Here is a 16,490-nt window from a genome sequence, read left to right on the forward strand (position 1 = left end):
CCTCAGGCGTCCCGAGTTGGAATCCCCTGTGGGCTCAGGCTTTCCTGCGAAACGACTGACGCCCGGCTGGCGACTCCTCGGGCCGCTCGCCCCGCGCCGTGCCGGCCGCTAGGTGGCGCTGCGGCGCCGCGGGAACGGGGCTCCGCCTGGCGCTCCCGGGGGCGGCCTCTCGGCGGCGGCGGCGGCGTAAAGGAGCCGGAAGGGACCGGCCCACGTGGCCTTCGCCGGGTGCGGGACCGCGGGGCGCTCCCGCGCGGCGCTCCCCGGCGTCCGCAAGCTGTCAGCAGAGCCTTTGACGGAGAGATCGCTCGCCGGGAGTCGCCCGGGGGACGACCAAGGGGACTCCCCGCCTGCCCGCGGCCGGGCCACACTGCACACCCCCGGGTGCGGAGCGGGGATGCCGCGCAAGGTCCAAGCTCCGTGGCCTGGTGCGCCGTGTGGCGGATGGGGCCCGAGACGGTCCGGGGGTCTTGCGGCCAGATACGAATGTGAAACCAGCAGCGGCCCCCTGGCCCTTCCTCTCCTAGGGTGCAGGGTGTCCGCTGAGAAGATGCCAAGGTCGGGCCTTGTCTTCCCCGGGCAACACACCTCCCAGCGTGATCACCAAATCATTGCATCGTAGTGTCTTAGAGTTAAGGCCAGTGGACCGAATCTGTCTCCTGTGCAAGCAAATGCTTCCTTCCTCAGCGGGGGAACGGGGGGAAAGGGGCAGTTCCTGGGAAGTGCCGGGCTAAGGTGCGCAATGCAAGGCGGTTGGGCCACATTGGCGCCAAGTGCTTGGGCTGATGAGCGGCTTTACGCCCTGGCTGGCGGAAACCTTGGTGGGAAGCCTTCCCCACCCAAACGCAAGCCAAGTCTGGAAAGAGTGGGAGCTGGGGAGATAGCCGCAGGGGATCCTAAATGAGTGCGGGGGGCGGGGGTGGATTCCCGGTTGAGGTGCTATTTCATGGAATGAGGGTTTCCACCAAATGGCCGAAGGAAAACGGGGCATTACAACATCCGGCTGTAGGGAACCGGGAAAAGACTCAAGAAGCAAAGGGCGAGATCTGGAACTCTCTATGGGGCACTGCCAGGCTTGGGGACCCAGCCAAGAGCGGCCACAATGCTTGAGAACACGCTGTGAGCGGCCACAATGCTTGAGACAGAATTTATTAGAGTTTGCAGAAGCATGAGATAATGTACCACAAAATAGTTTGATTTTACAACATATAGTAGGAGGTTGTCAACATACAGTGTTGTCAGCAAAAATGGGATACAGAGCAGTTTCACATTTTTTTTAAAGGTGATGGATGACCTATACGCTTGTCCTTAAAATAAAACCAGGAGGGGCCAGCAGAGACAGGCTGCTTTGCAGTTGGGTGTCAGAATCTTAATCTAGTATCACAATTGTAAGAAACTATAAGAAAACTATTAGAAAAATAGAACATCAAACAAGCAAAAAACATTATACAATTTACAGAATGAGAAACATAATTCTTTTAACAACGGCTGCACGTTCAGGAGAAGAAAAAGTTTACTGGAGAAACCACAGCTCTTCAGGTTTGATAATAAACCAGCCCTCACCAGGATCATCACCCTCTGTGCTTCTTAGATCCATCGACGCTGAAAGGCACAACTTAAGCGGGAAACTTATTTTAAATACATATATTACAACTTCTCAAACGGGAAAATAAATCCCAAACTTTAAAAAAGAAAAAAGTCTGTCATCAAGAAACACAAAGTCATATACCTTGTTAATAATTTAACAAAGTCTTAGCGCGTCTTCCTGACCCTGTGGGACATGCTCATACCCTGAGAAATTCAATCTGGACTTCACAGCCAAGGTCTTTATTTCATGTGGGTTTTTCAGCCGGCAGTTCAACACACTTACAGGGTGATCCAAGAGGGGTCCTTGATAACTGTGCCCTGAGACCCTTGGCTGGTCCCCGTCCCTCTTGAAAGAGAGCACTGCCGCTCAATGAAGCGACGGGCACATAAACACTCTGGCTTCTAGTGATGAATATAGTATCGAAGTCAGTTGACTTTTTTTGTTTTTTTTTTTTTGCCTTACAAACCCATTAGGCATCATAACTCTGATGATGAAATACGGAGTGCATCCTCTTGCACCACTGGATAAAGCACTTCATACCAAAAAAAAGTCCACAAGAGTCCAACAAAAGGTCTCTCACTCTCCCTAAGGAGCCTTACAATACTCTCGTGATGATGGCAAACACCGATCTTAAATTATACGTGACAAATATACGTAACACATATTCAGTTCCATCTGCCGGTAACTCTGTAACAGTTCCGCACACAAGCGTCACACACCTGTGTCTGGCAGAGTGCCGACGTGCCTGGAAACACTTCTCCGTCCGTGCCAGGACTCCTCGGGGACGGGGCCTGGCACGGAGATGGCCCTAGGGAGCCGACAGAGCAATCGGCTCGTACTAGATGTGTGAAAGCAGGACACGTGAATCCAGAAGATGGGCCCTGGCACAGAGCCAGCAGGTTGGCGAGGCCCCTGAAATGCCCACAAGCCCACCTAGTCGGGTGGGGCCTTTACGAGGCATGCCCACACGCCCCCAAAGAGCCCAGATTCTGCCCCTGTGCTATGCCGGTGTCAGGCTCGGGGCCATCCTGGGCAGACTGCAAACCTCAGTCAATTCAGAACGCCCGCTCAGTGGTGGGGATGGCAGGGACGGAGGGGCGGGGAGACAGCAGAGCCCAGGTCGCGGCCACGGCCACGCAGGAAGCCCCACGAACGACCGCCAGGTGCCTCGTCCGGGTGTGCACACGGGAGCGGGCCAGGGCCTGAGGAGCTCGGGGTGGGTGAAGCCCCCACCGCGGTGCGGTCACCTGTGGACACGTGGCAGGCAGGGGGGCTGTGATACCCGAACCACAGCACCAGCACCTGGGACCATGTCCTGACAGAGGGGACTCAGTGGAGCAAAACCACGAGTCAGGGGGCCGAGGGGCTCTGGCAACAGTAGCAGTTCAGCAGTCCTTCCGAAACAGCTTGGGAAAGGTGGCCCTATCGCTCCCCGCTATTGGCTCGGAAAAACAAACGGGGCCCAGAGTCGGGCCGAGGGGTGTGAGCCGGTGGGGCAGACTGAGGCGTGTGCAGAGGCCCCATCTTCTGCTGACGGTCCTCCTGGAAGCAGGCTCGGCCTCCCCCACCCACGGAGCCCGACTGCCTCCCCGGCGACCCCTCGCTCTTCAGCAGAGGTCCTGGGGCTCCACGGCTCGCTTCCTGTGAGTCTTCACGGGGTCGTGAGAACACGTAGGGCGGGGGGACCACGGGAGGCAGGAAGGGCTGCTTACTCAACACAAAAGGGTCTTTCCAACGTGGGTTGTTTGGGGCCGGGCCACAGAGAAAAGCAGACACAACGTCCCTGAAGGGCATCTCTAGAAGTGTGGGATTTCTGATGATGTAGGAAAATAGTGGCCAAGCCATGACACCGAGAATCAGTCTTGCTTGGACTGGGGAGGCAGGGGTGGGGGGGGAAGGCCAACTGTCGGGCGCTTCTGGTGGTTATTTCTTGCCTGTGTGTGTGTGTGTATGTGTGTGTATTTGCGGAGAAGGCGTGAAGGCTGGGGTAAGAAAAAGCCTGTCCACACGGGGGAGGCTTACCCCAAACGGCGCTCGCGACATCACCGTCCTCGTGTACAGGAGAGGAAAGCTCTGGCAACCGCACAGAAGCTACTCTCAACAGAAGCGCGGTGACCTCGCCAACTATTTATCCATGCCCCCTCAGGTGTCCTGTCCTAAACGGGAGGCTCCTGGCCCTGACAGGGAGGCAGCGGGGGCTTTTCACCACCGCGCGGGTGAGCCTTGCTGAGGCACTTTCCGGCTTTGGGGTGAGGAAGGGGGAGACTCACGCGCCAGGAGGCCCTCACCCCGCGGCATGTTGTCTGTTATCAGGCAAACACACCTTGTCGGTTGCTAGAACGATCCACGATGCCAGCTGAAACGTCAACTGTATACACAGTCTGTTGTGTGCTCTCTTGCACAGACATTTCAGAAAGAGAAATTAAAGTTAAAAAAAAATTTTTTTCTCTTCCCTCCGCCTTCCGTCTTGGGCACTCTCTTTCCCTCAAGTTCTCTTTGCCTATGTGGAAAAACAACAGACGAATCAAGCAAACAAATAGCTAACAAACCCTAAAAGACAGCAGACAAGAAGAACCCCAACAAAATAAGTTAATATTTATCAAAATATTGTACAGCACCAATCTACATAAATTTAAATATCTTTCTTTGGAAACCCACACTTTGGGCTCTTAGGCCCCTCCCTCTGTAACATTCACAAACGATAATTTAGAATAAAGCTTCCGGCAAGGCGACCGGGGCCTAGAGCAGAGGCGGGCCGCCACCCCCCACCGACTGACCCTGCCACCTGGCCACTTCGTGAATTCCTGCAATTCTCTCCAAGGAGCCACCGAGGGAGATGAGACAAGTGCCGCCGATTTATCAGGCTTCGTTCTACCATATTTGTGTCAAAGGCCAGAAGGGGAAGAAATGGGAGTCTGGGCTTCAAAAGCAGCATTTACATTTTCCGGGGGATCCACAGGCCCGTGTCCCTCACCTGCCATCAACAGGGGGCCCTTCTGGCTCCTGAGCCACACTCGAATGGGAAGGAAGATGGAATCAGTGCTCGTGTTTCCTCAGGCTCCTATCGGCAAGAAGTGTGTGAGCCATGGAGTGCTCCGGTGCGTGGGAGGGGGCACGCTGTGTACAGGGACCCCAGCTGGCTCTCCAGCTTAAAACTTATGGAGACAGGAGGTCCGCGCCCGGGCTACAAACCCATATACAAACCTGCAGCTTGTGGACAACAGATACACGACAGGGACAGCAACAGGACCCCAAATTCTTACGCGCGGACCCCACACCGAGTAAATATTTGGCCATTTTCCAAGTTAATACTAAGCGCCAACTTAATTTGGAGCGATTCACAGATGCTGACGGGACTCAGCTTGATTACAGAGAAGAGAAGGGCCAAAGAGATCACCTCAGGGGCCAGAAGCAGCTGGGAGGACCGGCCACCGTCGCGTCAGGAGGAGCAGACGCCTGCCTTGGGAGCCTGGCAACACTCGAGAAACTGACCCGCACGCGCCAGAGGGAGGGAGTCAGCGCTTGGCAGAGACCCACAGAGAACAGCGCTCTAAGCTCTGCTGATCTCAGGCCAGGCCTACGTAAACGCAGCGTCACGTTCCGGTTGCTTGGGACACGCCGCCTTCGTGCAAGACGCCAGAAGCAGCAAGAACTGGCCTGGGCCCGGAGGGAGCACAGCTGGCGGAGGGCCCTGTGCTCAGGCGTGAGGAACGGAGCCGGCCAGCCCTCGGTCCTTCCGCCTGGTTCCCGCGGTGGCCTCGGTGCCACCATGGAGCGGGCCGGGTTCCGTCAGCTGTCGGGGCAGAGCCGGTGCCAGGAAGAGGAAGTGAGGGAGGGCTCACGTTCCTCACGACCCCTTCTGGAAGCACAGAGGACAGGAGTGGGAGAAGGAAACCAGTCCTGCTTCTCCTTTCTAAGCTGTCCTTTGGCTCCGGGGGGAGCACTACTGGGGACGCACTGTCTGGGTGACTCATCCTGCGTGTACGGTCGGCCATCAGGGTTGAGCAGGGAGGTGGCTGCGGAAAGTGTGGAGTATGCACGTGTTCAGTGCCAGAGCGGTCCTGGGTGGGGGGGCCTGGACTCCCAAGGTGACGAGAAAAGGTGGCCGCCGTTCCGCGGCCGCAGCAGCACGGACACAGAGCCGGCGAGGACGGGAGCTGTTCTCTTTGTTCAGAGGGATGTCAGGAGACACAGTGGAAACCACAGCCAAATGGCCCCAGCCGGGTTGCTGAGAGAGGTGACTGGGACCTGGTGCCACCTGCCACGGGGCAAGTCTGTGCAAGACACACGGGCTGTGGGCCGAGGCTGCGTTTCAAGTAGCTGCACCTTCTGCTGCGGTGGGGCTTGGATGTGGGGGGGGGGGTCCTGATGCACTGGTGGAGAGAGCGAGGTGCTCCCGGACCTCTGCGGGCATCCCTCAGGGCTGCTGCCACCTCTGGGGGCGGGGCTGTGTGTCACTTGCAATGGTCCAGATTGCCGTCAGGAGTCCTTGCTTGCTCGGCGGCCAGGGACGCCTCCTCGCTGTGCCACAGACCGTAGCCAAAGTAGATGATGAAGCCTGCGGGCCGAGAGCAGAGACCGGGAGTGAACAGGGCAGGCAGGGCTCAAGGGCAGAGGGCAGAGCAGCTCTGGGGGAGTCACGTGGCCCCGCGGGAAAGTCTCTCCGTGCTGCCGGACCCAGGCCTGCGCCCACAGCAAGCAGCCCTTGTGGGCTCACTTTCTGTATCTGGAGACACACGGGACTCCTCCGCTCCAGCCTGCGAAGGTTTCGGTCTCGCCCCTCCAGGCAGCGAAGGCACGCTCCGGGGGCAGCCTCACACTGGAGCAGTTCCTGAGCAGGGGGAGCAGCTGGGGGTCCCCGGAGGGGTGCTGGTCCCTCAGCTTCATCCACTGACCACCTAGTTGGTGCCCCGCGGCCACTGGAGGGGACAGGACGGACGCTCCAGCAGTCATACTGTTTCCCGCAAGGGTGGGATTTCCAACAGGGGTGGGACTGTTCCAACCAGGGCTCCCCAGGCTATTCGTGTGGCCTCCACGGCCCTGACTGCCGTGGACTGTTTTCTCAGTCCATTCCAGTGTCGGGGGCTCCAAAGGTCTGTGGTGGGGCCCAGAGATCTGAGCTTCTAACTAGCCACCTAAGGACTGGGGCCCATGTCAGGCACGCAAGGAGAGCGGGCCTTAAAGGAAGGGCTCAGCCACCAAAAGCCCTGGAAAGAAGCCAACGGCTTGGAGCACATCCCGGGAGCTCACGTCTGGGACGCGGGAATGAGCTGCTCCCCCCGAGCCGGCTCTCTCCCAGGAAGGCTCTGTGGGGGCATCTGTGGAACCAGCTCAGGCTACACCGTGCGGACGTGGGGCCTGCAGAGCACGACCGTGAGGCGGCAGCTATCTGCCCCTAAGTGTGGTGACGCAGGGCCGAGGGCTTTGGCAGAAAACACAGGCCTGGAGTCCTTGCTCTTGCCGGGGACGCCGAGGGGCGAGAGACGAGGCCCGCTCCCCAGGTATCAGTGCCAAGGACGGAGTCTGAGTCCATTTTCCGTAGTCCCTGGCGTCGGACGCTCAGGGAGGGGGAGGGCCACGGTCAGCCCCCAGCAGGGCCAGCAACCACACGGTCACCCCCAAGCCTCCCGCAGACCCCACCAACACGCACAGCCCACGTGGGCCAGTGGGCAGCTACTGGCCGGGCCGGGGGAGGCACGGTCCAGGCCTTCTCGTGTCAGGGGAGGTGAATCGGTGCTTTGTCAACAGCAGACTCACAGCCTCGCTCTTGTTACCTTCCACTTGCACCCAATGACATAACTAGTTCAGCCAAGAGCTATTAAAATGAAAAGCATCTGAAGGGGAGAGGAGGACCCACAATCTACTAGGAGGTCCTTTTTGAGAGAAAACCGCGGACGACGTGTTTTCACTACGTTTTGAAATCTGAAGGGAAGGAGGCTCAATGACAAGAGGCACCCAGCCAAGTTGCAGGAAAGAGGACTGAGCAGCACAGCACCGGCTCTGGGGACTGGTGGGGGGGCGGGGGGGGGGCTCTGAGAGACGCCGTCACAGTGCAATCCAAGATCTCACGTACCTATTAGCATCCACACTGCGAACCGGACCCACGTGCCCTGGTCCAGCTGCATCATGAGATAGACGTTCACAAAGATACTCAGGACGGGAAGTACGGGCAAGAAAGGCACCTGCAAAGATACCAGGTGAGTGTCAAGTCTGCAGGGAGAGGGGCGCGTGGGGACGACGCCTTTTGAATCCTTTAGCGAAACTACCTAGGAAACAATAGGGTCCCCGAGATTCGGACGGACTGTGCGATTTACATGGGGAGGAGGGAGTGAGCGTAGCCCAGCCCACATGCACACACACAGACGTGCCCACACGCGGGCAGCGCTGGTGGGAGTCTGGTTCTAAGCTACTAAGTGCCGAAGTGAGCTCTATTCTGATTCCCCCCCCCTTCCTATTCTCCTGCTAAAGAAAGGGCTAGAAGAGGGACTTCCACTTATCTCCAACAGTGGACTGCTTTATTATTTGTGTCACCTCCAAGGCTTGGTGACGCCACGTGATCCCCCTGGATCCATGGATGAAAAGCCCCCGCAGAGAGGTGTGCTGTTCCTTCAGGACCGGCCCCCCTCAGCAGGTACTGTCTGCGTCTCATGTTTTCGGAGGCTGGCCGGCAAGCCCCCCCGCAGATACCCGAGCCTGGCAGAGCCCGCGGTCCGTGGCACATGTGCGGGAACCTGCCAGGCGGCTCCCTAGGGGCCCCTTAGAGCTGCTCACCTTAAAGGAGAGCTTGGTCTTGCTCTCAGGCTGCCTCCAGATGATGATTGTCACCACTGAGCAGAGAAGGGCAGATATGGTGAGCATAAAGATTGCCCACAGGTCCCCTTTTGTCAGTGCCTCCTTTCCAAGCACAGCCACAATGCAGAAGGTGAGGATAAGAATTGCTAAGGAGGGGGGAGAGGGAGGGAGAGAGAGAGAGAGAGGCGCAATTCAATCTTGTTTCAAATCCCCACAGATATCCTCAGTTTCCCCAAAACCTATGGAGAGGGAGGCTGTACTTCTGCAGCCATCAACCACCATCACGGTCCAGCAGCAAGACACAGGCTTATCCTTTCCTGCACTTGCCTCCACCACCAGCGACAAGAAACCATACAATGCCAACGAGCAAGACCCCAAACACCTTACGGGAAGGGCAGGCTCTTACCTATGAGGCTGGTTGAAATGTTCACAATTAGCCCGGAGAATTTGGAAGGCTCCATATTTCTGGGTGAAAGTATGGTTTTCAAAGAAAACCTTTCTGCTTCTGGTAAAAAGCCTGTCTGGGAATCACTGGTGCTCACCAATTCATTCTGGTCCACGTGATCTAGTTCATCGGTGGTTCTGGCCATCTGGTATACCATGTTAGGCTGCTCTGGCTGATACCTGTAAAGAAACGCAGTGCATGACCGCCAAAATGTGCTTTAGAAGGGCAGGAGGACACACACTAACTCAAGTCCTAAGTTGCCCAGGACACGAAGCATAAAATGGGAAGAAGATGGTCAGGATGACGCATTCTCTGACAAAGCAGATCCAGAGGAGGGGAGCTGAGTCCCCGCCTTCTGTTCCCGCTTCTGGGCAACACCCTCCTTGGCGTCTCGGATTTGAGACAATTTGACCTCCCCCGTGAACCAGCCCAGAGGAATGTCCTGACGTGGTTTCTCTTGCTCTGAGAAGTAGCACTGGCCCTTGGATGCTTAAGATATTAGGCCACTTCCAACAGAACCATGGCTGAAGGGAACTAAAAATACAAACGGAAATAGAACGCAGTAACATTAGGATCCCACTTGGTCTAGAGAGCCAGAGAAACGTGTCTGCACGCTGACGGATTTGAGAAATTCTGTTTGTGAGACTTAATTGGATCAATTTATTTTAAAACTCCAAATGCCTTAGAATAAATAACTTTATACAGCTGGCTGAAGGACTGAGCCTGTGGCCTGATTTCCAAGACACGAGCTTCCTGCAAGTAAAGCATTCATATTAAATGAGGCTCCTTATCTTCCACCCAAAACAACAGAGCTCAAATCGTTTCTACCAGCTGTGAAAAACAAGAGTGCTTGCGGAATTATTTTGCATATAATGTAAGAGTGAACATAAAGATACTTAACCAGTTTTTCACTGATTCACTTATGTTAACACCAGTCAATTAAGAATGTGAGGGGACCTCGGAAAAGACGCCAGTGTTGAGCCCCCTTAGGAAGGAATACGTGGTCAGAAAACTAGCAAACTAGTTTTAGCTGATTCCACACAGCCCCTGTTGAGGCTCAACTGAGGCCTGACATACATGGTGATGCTAAGCACGTTAGAAATGGGATTAAGGATCTTGCAAGTACTCCCGGTGACCACCATTGAGAGTCTCCACGACTCCATATTCTAAGTGCTAAGTGCTCCCTTGAGCCACTCCTGGTAGTGAGGAAGGAGAGCCCTGTCCTTTCAGAGCAAGGAAAACTGGAGTGGGGGGGGGGGTGCTCTGGGAGCAGGGCACTGCAGCAGCTGGGAAGGGGACACCAAGCCCAGGCCCAGAGCTGCTTTATTATGGGCATCCTTGGGGCTGGTCTGGACCACACAAGGCTAAAGCAGCCAGAACCTGGAAAGTCTTGTTGAACGTCATCAACCTTGGCCGCTCCGCGCCCCACACAGCAGCTCACTCCTCCAGTGGTAGTGCAATGCTGCTGGAGAAGCACCACACTGACCTCAGCTCCACACAACTTGGATTCCTCCCATTCCCACCAAGACTAGTCCCCCGTGCCAGTGCCCTCCGAACTAAGAACCTGGACCGAACCGAAACCATTCCCCTAAGCCTGCAAAAACTCTGTTCCCTGGATCCAGGCCCGACAGTTGGGCGGAGAACCTGTCTCTATCCTCCCAATATCTCACCAGAAAAATGAGGGCACGTAGTAGTGAGAGGCGGGTGCCCTGACTCTTCCTCTTCAACGACGTTCTCCGTAACTAGGCTCTCAACCACCAAATCCCACCCTCTCCAGGAGAGTTCCCAAAGGAGCTACCAACAACCTAAAATTTACACTGTATAAACCATTCACTTGATCTTTTAAAAGGCTAACAGGGGCACCTTTCTGCCACGGAACCCAGAAGAGCCATACGTACCGTAAGACCAACACACAGGCAGCCACCAAAGAGTAAGCCAGGAGAGTGCCAATTGACATGAGGTCCACCAAGTCCTTCAGGTCGAAGAGAAAGGCCATCACAGCTGGGGAGGAGACAAACATCAGGATCCGTGGATGGCCCTCTACGCACACTTACAGCCAGAACCACCACCCATCCGTGATCCAGGCCACACAGGGGATGTTGCTTTCACTTGCTTTCTCACCCCAGCCCTTTCCATGCAAAGACATGGTGATATTGCTTAAAAGGAAGAAAAGCTCAGAATTAAATCACAAACACAGTCCTCAGCAGACGGTGATGATAGTTAACATTTATAGAGAGAGTACTTTGATCAACATGACCTTTATTGATCCTTACGGCGACTTTGCAAGCTATCCCTACTCTACAGATGGGGGAAACTGAAGTCAAAGACGTCGGGAGACTTGTCTAAGGTCACACAGCCAGGAAGTGGAAAAGTCAGGATCTCAGCTAGGTGCCTGTGGCTCTGAGTCCAGGGTGTCTTTCTCTGTACCAAGCAGACTCACGGTCAGGTGTATCTATCCATCTATCTACCCACCATCCATCCATCCATCCATCCATCCATCCATCCATCCCCCATCACCTATCCATCCGGCCAGCCATCCAACCACTTATCCATCATCCATCCACCCAGCACTCATTGAGGGTGTGCCAGTCAATGAGCACTACATGTACACCAACAAACAGGGCAGACCAGATAGCCTCTGGCCTCCCTGAGTGAATCATCTAAGACTTAGGCATCAGCAGGCAACAGTAATGAGCAGGTGGGTAAAGTCAAGTCCAGTGCTCTGGGAGGACTCACAGGGGCTCCTAACCCAGACAGATGAGCATGGAAAGCAGTGTTACTTCCACAAACAATAGCATTAGCTTTACCATGACCCCCACTTAAAAAAAAAACACAACATGCATGATTATTTGAAAATCTTTTGTAATCTTTATGAGAGTATATATCTCTATTTATGTGGGTATACATGGAAAGTTTCCCATTTAAAAAATAACTTGGAGGGGCGCCTGGGTGGCTCAGTCGGTTGAGCGGCCGACTTCGGCTCAGGTCATGATCTCACGGTCCGTGAGTTCGAGCCCCGCGTCGGGCTCTGTGCTGACGGCTCGGAGCCTGGAGCCTGTTTCGGATTCTGTGTCTCCCTCTCTCTCTGCCCCTCCCCTGTTCACGCTCTGTCTCTCTCTGTCTCAAAAATAAATAAACGTTAAAAAAAAAAAAAAAAAACTTGGATAGATCTACTTTGGGATATTTTCAAATATCACATGCAAACAACGCAAGTTAAAACATCAACACAAAGCCATGACTTTTCCACAAATGCTTCTCAAGCCCCTATAGATCACTCCGACTACAAGAAATTTAAACCGGGGCTCAACAACAGGATCAAAGGGCAATGCCGGGCCTGATGGACAACGAGAATAGTACCCGACCGTGCATGCCGCAGATGCCAACGTTCCCACTCACACAGAAACTCAAGCCACACTGTTCCCACGTGGGGTGGTTTTCGAAAACCACACACTTATTTCCCACCCCCGCCAAATGAAAAGAAGGAGCAAATCCCCGGTTTGGTGAACGCGTGTGCTTTCCAGTCACTTTAAAGATTGTAATTTGATCTCCCTTGATCAGCACAGGAAGGAAATTAAAGGCCAGTCTTCAATATAATCAAATTGCATGTAAATACTGAAAAAACATTTGCTATTTCCAATTCCTTAACCTCTTAAATATACTGGTCACATCCTGACATACGGTGTCCCTTAACCTAACCACTGAGGTCACTGTCAAGATTGTACAATGACACAACAAATGTGTTAAATAATGAAACACCAGCTTTCTTTCATTAGATAACATTAATCCACACGACTAAGCACACTTTGCTAAGGGCATAAATACTACTAACAACAATTCGTTCATGTAAGGTGGTCAAACGTCTTACCAATGGCTATATGGCAATCCCCGCGGTACAGACTGAACGTGTCCTACTATACCAAAAAGACCCACTGCGCCACTCACACCCTGGAAGGAGCCAGCCACTTTGGCAGAAAGACAAACCAGGAACCAAGAGCCAGATCTACTGGGTGTGGGTGTACCTCCTCACTTCGCATCTCTGTGCAATGGGATAGTGCCTGCCCCATGGGGCTAGGAGGGGCCATTATTAAAGGAGAAAATACAGAAAACCAACAGCATGGTGTATATGCATGTAAGTTTCCTTCGAGGCTCCCCTTTTCTTTATCAGGAGCCCCTGGAATATCACATCACTCCAAAGGTTCTGTGGGCACTGATTTCAGCTTCAAAACTGTCCTCTTGGTGAGGAACCTGATATTTGAGAAGATAACCTGATAATCTCCTCTGTGCCTCTGAGGCTGCAATATTTATAAACTCATACGGCACTTGACCCCAGCAACACCCTCGATATCTCCTGGAAAATAGGAGCACACTTCATAAGACACTGATACTAAGGGATTCTCATTTCCCCGAGAATTCCCAGGCGAAGATACCCGGACAATGAATTTCCAGGACTAAGAAAGTCACCTGGCTTATACCACGCACGAAGATGTCACCCCACCCAAGTCTACTCAGGGACATTCAGAAAAGGGGCAATGTGAACAGCTCTGAAGAAACAGTACGTGTTCCACGCCCTGCCCAATCAGAGGGCAATAATAATAAAATAATTCAACTTTTTGAGAATTCCATCACATCCTCTGTACAACCGGCCTCCCCCTTAAGTCAAAAGGGCAGTCATCTGGCAGTAATCCAGGTTCCGATGGTGAAAACCAAACATGAAAAGGGTGAGCTCCAACTTCTCACAGACCAATGCAACTCAAGATATTTCCCTGAGGACTCAACAGTTAAAATACTGGCATGTGGAATTCTTACCAGCAATGGCACCTGAGGTCAACGTGGCGATTATTGGTGTTTTGGTCCTATCGTTGATTTTGGCCAAAAATTTAAACAGCAGTCCATCTTCAGCCATGGCATAGATAACTCGAGGCATGGGAAACATGGAACCTAAAAGACTAGACGGGAGGAAGAGGCAAAGCGCACCTGTGACACCAACTCCTCGGGAAAAAAGGCACCAAATGTGACCACTGTGTGGTTTGCCATGACGCACACCACCGAGAGGGAGCCCTGAACTTCTCGCCAAGAGCTGCCACCCTCCAAGCCAGGTGAAGTCCACGGCTACAAGACAAATTTCAATACATCAACCCCGAAAAAAGCACTTACGGTGGCTGTGAGTCAGTGAATGGCAAATGTCTAACGTAAACAAGGGTAGGGTCTAGTCATAATTTTTATGAAAGGGAAATTCTGTATTCATTCCCACGATAACTCTAGCTCAAACAGAAAATAAAAGGACTGCTGCGTTCACGAGGATCTCTCTGTGGTTAATCAATGTTTACCAAATATTCCCTATATATACAGGCTAATAGGAATTCCAGGGGCAAAATGTTTCTTATTAAAAGGCAATTCCCTTTCTCAAGGGAGCCTCTCCTCTATGGCCAAATTACGGTGTTCAAAGAGGTGGCCTGGTCCAGAGGCCAAAGCTGGGGACAGAAAGCCAGCCTTGCTGAGCAGATGATGTTAGAAAGTGGGCCCCCGACTCTCCAGAATGAAAGATCAATAACAGTTCGCGGTTTGGTTGATAACAACAAGGGGAGAAACCCCATCATCAGGGTTGGGGTGCTGGTTCGACTTCAAGGGCAAAGAGTGACGTGAACAGCACCCCCTGTGCGTCAGGCCTCACACGGCCCGCTACAGCTTACCTTCCCAAGAGCTTCAGAGGCCTCACCTGGTAGAGAGAGCACAGAGGGAGCCGACAGCCACCGCATACTTGGCACCTTCCCAGCCCACGTGCTTGAAGGCATCGGGCAGGGGGCTGTCCTTGTCCAGGCAGAAGTACGGCATCATGAGTGTGAGGGCGGCAGACACCCCGAAGTAAGCAATAAAGCAAATCAGGAGGGAAGCGACAATCCCCACGGGGATGGCCTTCTGAGGGTTCTTGACTTCTTCACCTGGAAGCAGCAAGGAGTCAGGCCCAGGAGGGCGAGCCAGCGAGGGGCATCCCCACGAACCCAGAAGACGCCTGAAGACTTTCAGTGTCCAGAGAGCCCGTGCCCCCCATGAATGACTACCCCGCAGTGCTCGGCCCAGTGGGAAACACGGTCTTTCGGGCTTCTGGGACCCACGGGGGGGGCTCTCCCAACACAGGCCAGAAGACCCAGACGCCCAGGGATGGCGTTCTAGGCCTTTACTCCGTGGTTCAGCCAAGGAAAAGACTTGTTTTCTTTGGCAGAGAAAATTCAGGAGGCCTGATAGAGCCCAGCCTATTCAATCACAAGAAGAACAATATTTTTAATGGCCTCATTTCTCCCGGATGATGCACAGATATGAAATCAGGCTGCAGCTACGGCTGTCATGATCCCATTCTGAACGTTAGTCACGTTCATGATGCAGACTTTCCTGTCAGGCGCTGCCGCTTGGGGAAGTGATAAAGGGGGGGGAAGATTAGCAGGAAGCTACAAATCTACACGGTACTCATGTGTGAAAGAGCTGCAGCCGGCACATGCCCGCAGGAAGGAAAACAGCAACCCGTGGGTAAAGTCAGTCCAGCCCATCTGACGAGAAAGGAGGACCCTCCGCCCGGGCTCCGGACGGCGGGCGGCGTACCTGTGGTGGCAATGCAGTCAAAGCCCACGAAGGCGTAGAAGCAGGTTGCTGCACCCGAGAGGACGCCAGAGAATCCGAAGGGCATGAATCCACCATCACCAGGTTTCCCTACTTTCGTGTCACTGGAAGAAAAGAGCCAAAGACCATGAACACCCACTTCACGGTCCTGAAGAGAAGCCATTCCGGTCACCCCACCCGCTGCTGGGCAGGGGCACTCCAGACCCTTAGTGAATGATTCCCGAGACAGCTGTCACCCCACCGGTCACCCGGTGGGCCACGGGCCTCTGCTGTGTGAGGCCCAGCCACAGGCGCAGTCGCTAAGCCCTTTCCAGAAGCACCTTCTAAATGTCAGCTTCGGGGAGGGGGTAGGGACTACGAGATGGGGGTGTCCAACGGGAAAGCGGGAAGAAACCAGTAAGTGAGGCCTCTCTCCCAGGACACTCAAACGAACAACATATACTTTAGAACACAGAGCTGCCAACTGGGTGCAGGGCCCCCCACCCCAGCAACCAAATGTGAAAAGTTTCCCATATTTACCAGTAACTCAGGTCTCAAAAGCAGCAGAGATACTGAGGTTAAAAAAAAAAAAATCAACTGTGTTATTAGTCGACGAAAGCGCCTCCTAAGCCCCCACACGCACATGGTAAGCAGGGATGCCTACGTGGGTGCGGACCAGCGCCTACATGGCTCGGGCACATGGGCGGGGCTCGGGACATATCTGCCAAGGTAACAAATACCCAGTCCAACACATGTTGTAAGTCCTTTAAGATTCAGAAAATAGTTCCAAGGAAGTGAAACGTGAGTCTCTAAATAGTGTGTCCAGGCCCAGAACAGCCGCACGGAGCCCGGGGCTGGCCATCACTCAAATCATCCTGGATGGCTCCTCCAGGCCCTGCCTGTCACCAAGTGATTCTAAGCCTCATTCGCCCTGGTCCTCTGCCACCGCCTGCACATCAGCAGGACTCCCAGCCCCCTTCGTCAGCCATACAGTTATAGCTGGCTGCCAGGCTGCAGGCTTTCTGTCACATGGTCACCTAATACAGAGTCCCAGAGGACAACCGTCCAGCTCTG

General features: G+C 54.0%; 1 protein-coding gene across 12 annotated transcripts in view; it reads right to left on the bottom strand.

Moving 5' to 3' along the window:
- Nucleotides 1-1,131: 1,131 nt before the first annotated feature.
- SLC7A1 (solute carrier family 7 member 1) overlaps nucleotides 1,132-16,490 on the bottom strand; it is an 80,719-nt gene continuing 65,360 nt past the window's right edge. For all 12 annotated transcript variants that reach the window (XM_042942961.1, XM_042942411.1, XM_042942655.1 and 9 more), the window contains 8 exons: nucleotides 15,420-15,541; nucleotides 14,542-14,764; nucleotides 13,632-13,771; nucleotides 10,724-10,826; nucleotides 8,787-9,004; nucleotides 8,360-8,526; nucleotides 7,662-7,770; nucleotides 1,132-6,146 (listed from right to left, as the gene is read on the bottom strand). In XM_042942961.1, the coding sequence (XP_042798895.1) occupies nucleotides 6,043-6,146; nucleotides 7,662-7,770; nucleotides 8,360-8,526; nucleotides 8,787-9,004; nucleotides 10,724-10,826; nucleotides 13,632-13,771; nucleotides 14,542-14,764; nucleotides 15,420-15,541 (1,186 nt within the window). In that variant the 3' untranslated portion in view covers nucleotides 1,132-6,042. The remainder of the gene's footprint in view (nucleotides 6,147-7,661; nucleotides 7,771-8,359; nucleotides 8,527-8,786; nucleotides 9,005-10,723; nucleotides 10,827-13,631; nucleotides 13,772-14,541; nucleotides 14,765-15,419; nucleotides 15,542-16,490) is intronic.

Source organism: Panthera leo, chromosome A1, assembly GCF_018350215.1.
Source record: "Panthera leo isolate Ple1 chromosome A1, P.leo_Ple1_pat1.1, whole genome shotgun sequence".
In the NCBI taxonomy this organism is placed as follows: domain Eukaryota; kingdom Metazoa; phylum Chordata; class Mammalia; order Carnivora; family Felidae; genus Panthera; species Panthera leo.